Genomic DNA, 9,274 nt, shown 5'->3' on the forward strand with positions numbered 1-9,274 from the left:
GACAAAAACATATCATTGTTTCCGATAGGTGATTCAGCTATCCATTAAAAACTTTTCTCATGAAGCCATTTGCGTTTAACACTGCTCTAACTAATGAACAAAAAGTTTTTAATTATAATTTATCAAAGGCCAGGATAGTAGTAGAAAATACATTTGGACGTCTAAAAGCCAGGTGGTGAAGATTAACAAAGTGTAATGACATGAAAGTATCCAACGTCCCACATGTTGTTATGGCATGTTGTATTTTGCATAACATTTGTGAAATATTTGGTGACGAAATCCCTGACGGATGGATAAACGAATCACCAGCTGACATGTTAGAGCAACCATCAACTACTAGTCCAGGAGAACGACCTGAAAGTGATGCAAAAACAGTTAGAGACGTATTAGTTAATTATTATAACAACTAATACAACAGTTTGTTAGCTATATAATCTAGTAATATATAATCAATACTGTAATATTGTTTATACAGCTACCTGATTATTCGGTTATTTGACTATTCAGTTGGTATGACACTATTCAATTCGTTAACACACTATTCGAATAATCGTTAGCACTTTGTACACTATATTCAGATGGAAAAGCCAGCCTTGAAACTTAAGATTGTGAATGAAGTGATGTATCTATGCTGTAAAAATTCTATTTTAGAAAGGATAGAAATAGCTCTTAGGGTTTACCTTGCTCGCTAACAAAAGGTTTCAGTACTTATTCAATAGAAGTATAAGCTTAAAGAATAATCGAACATTCGGTCGATTTGTTCACAACTATTCGAATAGTAAAAGTTGCTATTCGTTTCAGCACTACCCGTTACAGATAACTAGCTTTTGAAAAGTAACACATTATATTACTTTTTGCTACAAAAGGCAATAATATTATGTAACATGTTACATAAGTACCCCCATTGGTCCTGTACAAGTTTCATGCACAACAAACCAAATTGTACCCTATTAAAGGAGCCCCTGCCATTGAATTTGCCCCCGCAGAAGTTGCAGTTACAGCTACTTCCTTGTTCATTTATTCCATAATTATACATACACAAACAGTAGACCCTCAGTTATCTGACCCATGTTCATCCATACCAAAATTGGAGTGACTGTTCTATTAGAATGTTTCAACATAGTACAGTAGACCCTTGGTTATATCTGAGCCCAAATGTTTTCAGACAAGATAAAAGTGTTCAGATAAGTGAATTGCTCGGATAACTGAAGCCATACATTTATATACAGAGCTCTTCTGAAATACTATAACGGAACATATACTTGTAATTAAAATACTCTAATAGAACAGTCACTTCCAATTTCAGATAAACGAGGGTCTACTAAATGAATGGGTTTCAATTATCTGGGCAATTCATTTATCTGAACACTTTGCCTGAGAACAAGGGGTTTGGATAACCGAGGGTTCACTGTATGAAGAAAATGTCCATAGTTCTATCAAGGGGTCAATCCAATAGATACTGTACTACGATATCTGGTCAAATAAACAAGGCTGATTTTACACGATGTACAACAGTCAATCTGTCTTCCCAACCCAGCAAAGGCTGTGCGAGTAAGTAGAGAACAAAAATGAACGGAACCGAGTTATTGGTCAATACAAATCAATCTTGATTGGCTTTGACCGCAGTCGCAGATTGTAGTATTGTGCCTATTAGAGTGACACCCCTTTGTCTGTGGATCACACTGTACCTTGTTTTTGTCAACAGCCTGAAACCAGGTTAACATTGACACCATTATCCTTTTTCTGTAGTACTGAAGCTGTGAAGTTGTCTTTACAGAATAAAATATGTTACCACCACAGTGAGGATTTGATACATCTTCCAACATTTTACCATGGATAAGAGTAATCTTCCTATATGGCAATACCGTTGGATTCGATGGAGTACTCACAGTATTGCTGTCATATCCTTCGGAAAGGCCTCGCTGGCTTTCATGTTTATAGTAGTAGGTGTGTACAGAGCCATGATAAACCACCATCGTTACCATTACAACAGTGAACACTCCAAAAAATCGTTGACCGTTGACACTACTCCGGCCGCATATACACAGCTTACGAATATCAATCATTCTTGCTGTCCAAGACGAGGGGTTTGACACTTCTAGAAATCTCGTACGCTCGTGTAGTAGAAAAATTACAAATAATGATAGCTAATTTATCGCGGCCAGCGAATCAACTTGAAATCATAGCGGAACTGATAAATCATCTTCCAAATAAAGCACTCCTGTGCGTGAGGCGCCTTTGGAATTGAAGCGGGCGGCGCTGTAACCTGTAACGAGACTGAAAATCATTGCTTGTCACGGATTGCATGGAAATTTTTCAAGTGGGCTAGTGATAGCGAGCGCGGAGTGATAAGAGTCGACTGCCAGATTGACAGAGTAGCTAGCCGGGTAAAGAGAGCAAATCCCGTAAGTTGTTAATTACTTGTACAAGGTATGGATCATAGATAAAACACGATCACAATACCTTTCTGATCGTACACTACACTAGATAGTGTTTTTGTGCAGATCTGTTCCACTTCGCCTCCCCACTTCCTCCCCACTTCCCACATCACGTGATCCGCTATGTTTACAGATTGCGTTACATACCATCATCACGGAAATGGATTTTATAGAAGAGTATCTACTAAATCATTGTTGTGTGAGTAGTCATACTGGATCACAGAACTGGATACTGTGCACTAATATCACGGCATACAGCTATTATGTTGTCAAACACATTGTCTCCACCCCAGCGTTCCATCCACATGAACTCGTTGAGGTAGGAGGTTAGCTAGCTGATGACAGTGACATCATATCATTCGCTTGAGTTTCCTCTCAACGTGATTCCAGTAGCTCTCCATGTTATAAGCTAGTGTCATGCTCGTCCTATTGAAGGTGAGACTAAATGGTTTAACCGTTTTGTTTAAGCTCTTTCAATATTGGATATGTGGAACGCTGGGGTGGAGACAATGCATTTTACAACACATTTATTATTTTGTATTTGTTAATTGTAAAACTCTAAATATAATACAATATCTACATCGTAATTAGAGATCTGAAGGTAATAGTACTGTCAATTTGTAACTTGTTCCACAAGTGAATGTGCTGTGATAAGGACAGTAGCTCTTCTTCCATGTGCCATGATATTAGTGCACAGTATCCAGTTCCGTGATCCAGTAGCTATGATTACTTACAAACTAAACACAACAATGATTTAGTAGATACTAGAGGTGTACCGATATACCAATACATATCATATTGGTGGCTGATATAGACATTTCTACTATATCGGTGGGAGCTGATATTGCTACTAAAAACTGATCCGATATACCGACATTAGTGATGCACCGATACCGATACTAGTATCGGTATATATTATGGCGGTATCGGACTTGTATCGGTAAAGCTATAAATGTCCGATACTAATTGATACTTTGTATGACATCACCTAATTGCTTTTCAAGATGGCAACATACGCAGCGTGTGGAGGTAAGCAAAAGCAGCCATGAATTCTTTTAAAGAAGCCAGCCATTAACATTATTAGTATGTGGAAACAGCAGTAAGCCACAAAATACGATTCATTGAAGCCATAAATGACTGTTTTCCTCGTGATTGATGGCCACAAAACCAGCAAACTACAGTTTATGAAATTAGCTAATGTGTTTAGTAAGTTAGTCTATCAACTACTATTGGAACTACTAGCTGTTTTTGTGACTAATGCCTCAGTGTGGCAAAGTATCGGATTGGTATCAGTCATTTCCATCTAAAATGTACTCGGTATCGGATCGGTAGTGAAAATGTGGTATCGGTGCATCACTAACCGATATACAACTGGACTATCTTGAGGACACTATCCAATGATCAAGCCACATTATAAACCCTATTATTTAGCTAACAAGGGTGAGAAACAGTAGTTATTTCCTCGTCTAAAAGAAGTACGCTATGCAAAGCCATCTAAGTGCATGGATAATTACTGTTTTGTTGTCACAAAGCTTAACCAATCATACAACAAACACTCATAGTGATGGGCCTGGGGAAACAGCAAAAAGATGAACCAAGAGCACAGCATAAAACAACCAGCCATCTCTACAAGCCATTAAAATGCGGAATAATCCGGAATAATCTTGGCAGGGGCATGTATTAAAGTATTTGTGGGTTCCTTATAATCTGAGCTATCAATAGAGGCCACACCACCATGGGTAACCAAGCATAGCCAATAATCTTAAGACTATCTTCAGTACAGTGGAACCTCAGTTATCCGGGCCCCACTTATACGGATTCTCGGTTAACCGAACTACAAACTGACTGTTCTATTAGAGTGGTGACTGTTCTATTAGGGTAGTTGAAAAACTGATATTTAAAAATATATTCCTTATGCTATTTTAAGGTTATTTATGCACATTTTCAAAGATATGGACTTTTCAGACTTATGTACCACCCCTGGTCCCAAGGGGTTCTGATAAATGAGGTTCCACTGTAGTTTCTTCAGTAGTTAAAATAAAGTTGAACATGGCATATGTGGTTCCTCAAATATAAATAGTTACAATTAGTTATATCGGATCGGTATCGTATCGGTTTCAAAATGATTAATCCATATCGGATCGGTTTAGTTTTCTTACATCAGTACACCTCTAGTAGATACTTTTCTGTTTGTTTATAATTTTGTAAAACCATTTCATGTAACGCAATTTGTAAACATAGTGGATCACGTGATATGGGAAGTGGGGAAACAAAGTGGAACGGATCTGCACAAGAACCATCTAGTGTAGTATGCGATCAGAAGGGTACTGTGATCATGTTTTATCGATGATCCCGTGTGACGGGAGGTCTAATCTGGACTCGATTGTTTAAAATTGCTGAGTCCAATAACAAATATATCCACACAATGTGTTATTCAGTTTCAAGTTGTGCTGAGTTCACTAGATTAACTTATTCAATTGTGCCACAGTGGAACCATCATAGTCTTGCATAGCCAAACCACTCTTAATTATTTTAATTTTTATTATTTTCACAAAGGTCAGTAAGATGGCAACAAGTCTATAGGGTATATACCACCTACAAAAAGTAAAACAAAGGTACACAGCAAAAACCAGACAAACAAAAGACTATACAGTAATACAAAACTAAGTTATTTAGAGAAAAGTATACAAGATGCTTTGAGCGCAGGGGCTTATCGATTAGAGATGATAAAAGCTTGTGCTTTGTGGGTAAGAAAAAGGAATTAAGAGTACAAAATAAAGCATTGGAGCTCGCATTGCGAGGGCCATGGTATGTTTACATCTCTGAGTGCCAGAGTTGGGGGTAACCAGTTACTTATCTAGTTACTGTAAAAGTAACTAGTAATATACAGTGCAACCTCTCTTATCCGAGCGGTCTGGTACATACTACTGTCCGTATCACAGAAATGCCCTTAACTAAGAATAGCATGCTATTATGCTAAATTGACTAATTTAAAAATCAAGTATTGCCATTATTGCTATCAGTTAGTGCTATGCAATTTAGTGGGCAGAGGGAAAGTCACTACAGAGCATTCGTGGTCACTCCCCTTGGCTGTAAAAATGTATTATCACCTAGCAACCAACTGGTAGTTATTAAACAAGCCACCAAACAGGTAAACAGCAACCTTTAGGCTCCCTCCTTATGCTTTCATCTAAACCAAACTTCATTATGGTCAATAAACTACAAGCCACATGACCAATTTAGGATGTCCAGACAATGGAGGAGCCCAGATAATAGAGGTCCCAATAATAGAGGTCTGAGGTTCCACTATGTGTATGTTAGATACCCTCTGGAGGTTTTTTAGTAGGGTTGACAAACCGAGGGCACGGTTTGGTCACTAATTAATGCCTGCCGAGGTGCCAAACCAAGCACGATGGTTTCAACCTACTAAAAAAATGACAGTGGGTATCTAACCTATTTAGAAAGTAGCTCGTTACCAGCACTGACAAAAGAAGCACAGAGTAATGCTAGGTAAGGTCCTTTACAGCGTGTTTGCATTTGCCACCGGCTTAGTGTTGTTTTAGCAGCTGTTATTTAGTTCCAAGGCTTGTTTACTAGCTAATACAAGCTGGCCACGAAGCGACAAGCTTTATTACAACTGGCCACCAACAAGACAAGCTGTATCACAATTGGCCATGAAGTAAAAATGTTACAAACAGGTACAATAACACAGCTGAAGTGTGTTGATGACAGTGCTGACAAGCAGATGAACGCAAATATGCTTGCTGTAAACTTGGCAACACCAGTAGTTTCACTGATGGCTAGCTAGTTGTGAATGTGGAACATTGTTGGGGTAACTGTAATATGCATCAAGCAGCTGGCTTACTCAGCTTGACAGCTAGCTTGGTCAAGTGCTGGTATGGCTGATGAAGGTAAATACCCAAATCTCACCCATACAACCACTAATTAAATCAGTGACATAGAAAACTCTTTGAAGTGTTGTTGAATTTACCATAACAGTCTCGCATGACAACAGGTCTCTAAATGAAACTTAGACCCCTCACCTCAGGTCTCTAAATGATATTAATAACCTCTGTCAACATCAAAGAGAATTATTCATGCTGCTTTCTAAGTGTAGTTAACGTGCTTTGTAACTCATATAGTTTTGTTTTGTAAATTGTTTTGTGTGTTTTGTAGGTGATATCCTATAGGCCTATGCCCTTTGTACTCATTACCCTTTGTGGTTAAACCAATAAAAAATATTGATTATATAATAAAGAAGCCAGATTGGGTGTGATCATAGATATTATGATACTACACACCTGTATAGTATATGATATTAATAGTCCATAGTATATTCTCTTGATAGTGATCGTTCTAAAAACATGTCAATCTTTTGTGACTATTCCACAGAGCGAAGTGGATAATTTTAATTATTCTTTTTTTTCCTGGGAGTGTTAGCTGTCTTGGAATCTGAGTTCATGAAGTTATAGATAATGCACAAGGGAAACGCCCGCATAGTTGCATCATGGATCATCCTCATTTCATTTTTCTTGTGACCTACAAATTAGTGTTTGTTGTTTATAGTTAGTCTCAACCTATTCTTAGGGGTCGCACTATAAGCGTCCCTTCTGAAAGGGTCGTGTCTGTACCCTTGTTTAAGAAATTGCCAACTCTGGTGAGTGATAATTAATGTTTAATAACTACCCAAGACAAGTATAAGGAAAAATAAGCTCGATCAGGGATCATAGAAAAAAAGTAGGAAAACAATGGAGGTGGTCACCTACACCTGTAGACATACTAGTGGACATATAATCCCCGATTCATTTTCCTTATACTGTTTGTTTGCTTTTTTGTAACATTATTATGACTGGTGAACCTGCGCATACCTCATGAAAAGAAAGGATGGCGTCAGAGGTAATATTTTCAACTGAACACGCCCCCAAATATCAATTACTGACTCAAAAGTGAAGTGGCTAGCTATTACACTTTGCTTTCAACTACGTACCATGGTGTGGTGTGCCAACTTTCTTGGCTGCACGACACACTACCATGTGTCTTGCTTGATATTAAATAAATGAGACACTTTCGCAAGTTCAAAGTTTTAATAGTTTGTTAATTCAAAAATAATTATAACTATACGTATAATAGAAGTCATGCATAAGATGATTGCATGTTATTCTATGGAAATTTGTAAATTTCTTTTGCAGTGCATGGCTATTCTGTTGGTAATAATCTATGTGTTATGATTTCTGATAGGAATTGAGGATATAGAAACAATGAGGAGAGGCTGTATAAAGATTGTGGTTTCAATGGTGATAGTGTGTGTCTTCATGTTTTCTATATATTCGTATATAGTACTTACTAGTCGTCCACCAATGAGAGTTGCTCTTTGCGTTAGCTACTGGGAGCAGCAGACAAATTCATTACTAAACATGTGGTCATTTCAGAAGTGGGCAAACCAGTCTGGAAATTTGAGAGTTGTGGAACCATTTGCTGCTAATTCTGTACTTGGATTTCCCAGGGGGGATTTTAAAAACTTTAATTTTTCAAATGCTCTACGTTTTAGAGACTATTTTGATTTAGAATACTGGACTAAAGAAACAGCTAACTATGGTATCCCACCTATGGTAACCTGGGATACATTCATAAGATATGCAAGTAAGAAAGTTGTGGTGGTTATCCTAGCATATGAAGTATCGCCTGGAGGAGTATACATCAATGATGATATAAAGAATCACGAAGAGTGTGTTACTGAACTTATAAGATTTAAACGCTTTACACAGTCCCTTCTGGATCGTTTTCACTTTGAGGTAGTAAAAATTGTATGTTTTGCTTCTTACGCTACTAATGAAGGGCAACTGTATCCTACATTAGAAGAGTTCAACTCATATATAATTGACAGTGATCACAAGGATGATGTAACTCATAGTGTAACTTTATGGTTTTCATTTTGGCGTGGAGTGCAATATGACAGAATAACAATAAACAATCAAATTATTCAGCGTGGTGAAGAAAATGCTCTTGCTATGGTACGTCCTAGTCCTAAAATATTTGAAGACAGTAAAAGATGTGTTAAAACAGTTTTGAAAGTTGACACAAATGAGTACACAGCAGTTGCATTTAGAACACAAAGCAGAAAAAATGCAATGACATCTCACAGGTATTCAAGAGATGCAATTTTGGCATATTTTTTAAAATGTGCTAGTGATATATCAGTTGTTCTTAAAGGATTAAAGACAAACCAAAGCCTTTTATCTATTGACTTAGGAAGGTTTGGTGACCTAACATCAGGGAGTTATTATGACTATGATAGTAACAACACATTTGATGGTAAAGGAACTAAAGTGTTTCAGACTGCACTGAATGCTGTGTATGGCAATAAAACTGTTGACGAGTACCACAATGACTTTATTAGAGCAGCTAATGGTATTGAAGACAGTGGATATATTGGAGCAATGCAGAAAGCTATTGCAGAGAATGCCAAATGTTTAGTTGTCATAGGTGGACATTCTTCCTTCCAAAGGAGTATGATACAGCATCACAGAGATAAATCTGATTGTGTCAAATACATTTGTTATGAAGAAAAACTGTAATTAGTCTACTTTGCTTTTAGTGTATAATAGCTATGATCATTTTATTTTGTAAATATTAGTAAGGTTCATAATTTATTTCCTGCAGGTGTTTTGTAAAGATTTCATTTTTCTACAGGTTTTGTAAAGGTTTTAAAAAGGCCTAAATCAATGGTGTAAGAAACTCTGAACAGTAGTCACATATATCACAACGGTGGACTGTAGCTATAACTTTCATGCTCAATGGTTTCTATGTATGGATACAAGGCGAAAATATCCTGACTG

The 9,274-nt window shown here is 37.3% G+C and overlaps 2 protein-coding genes across 4 annotated transcripts in view; one reads left to right on the forward strand and one right to left on the reverse strand.

Annotated features, from left to right (window-relative positions):
* The window catches only part of LOC136257363 (beta-1,3-N-acetylglucosaminyltransferase lunatic fringe-like), a 29,411-nt gene extending 27,181 nt beyond the window's left edge, over window positions 1-2,230 (reverse strand). For 2 of the 3 annotated variants that reach the window (XR_010701928.1, XM_066050533.1), the window contains exon 1: window positions 1,689-2,230. Coding sequence is in view for 2 of the 3 variants with exons in the window: in XM_066050533.1 (XP_065906605.1) it covers window positions 1,689-2,066 (378 nt within the window). In the remaining variant the exon portion in view is untranslated. The remainder of the gene's footprint in view (window positions 1-1,688) is intronic. The other variant, XM_066050534.1, reaches the window with a different exon arrangement.
* LOC136257361 (uncharacterized) lies at window positions 2,225-9,066 on the forward strand. The gene is made up of 2 exons (XM_066050530.1): window positions 2,225-2,405; window positions 7,677-9,066. The coding sequence occupies exon 2, from the start codon at window positions 7,697-7,699 to the stop codon at window positions 9,011-9,013; it is 1,317 nt and encodes a 438-aa protein (XP_065906602.1). The 5' UTR covers window positions 2,225-2,405; window positions 7,677-7,696; the 3' UTR covers window positions 9,014-9,066.
* The last annotated feature ends 208 nt before the right edge of the window (window positions 9,067-9,274 follow it).

The sequence above is a fragment of the Dysidea avara genome, chromosome 6 (assembly GCF_963678975.1).
Source record: "Dysidea avara chromosome 6, odDysAvar1.4, whole genome shotgun sequence".
In the NCBI taxonomy this organism is placed as follows: domain Eukaryota; kingdom Metazoa; phylum Porifera; class Demospongiae; order Dictyoceratida; family Dysideidae; genus Dysidea; species Dysidea avara.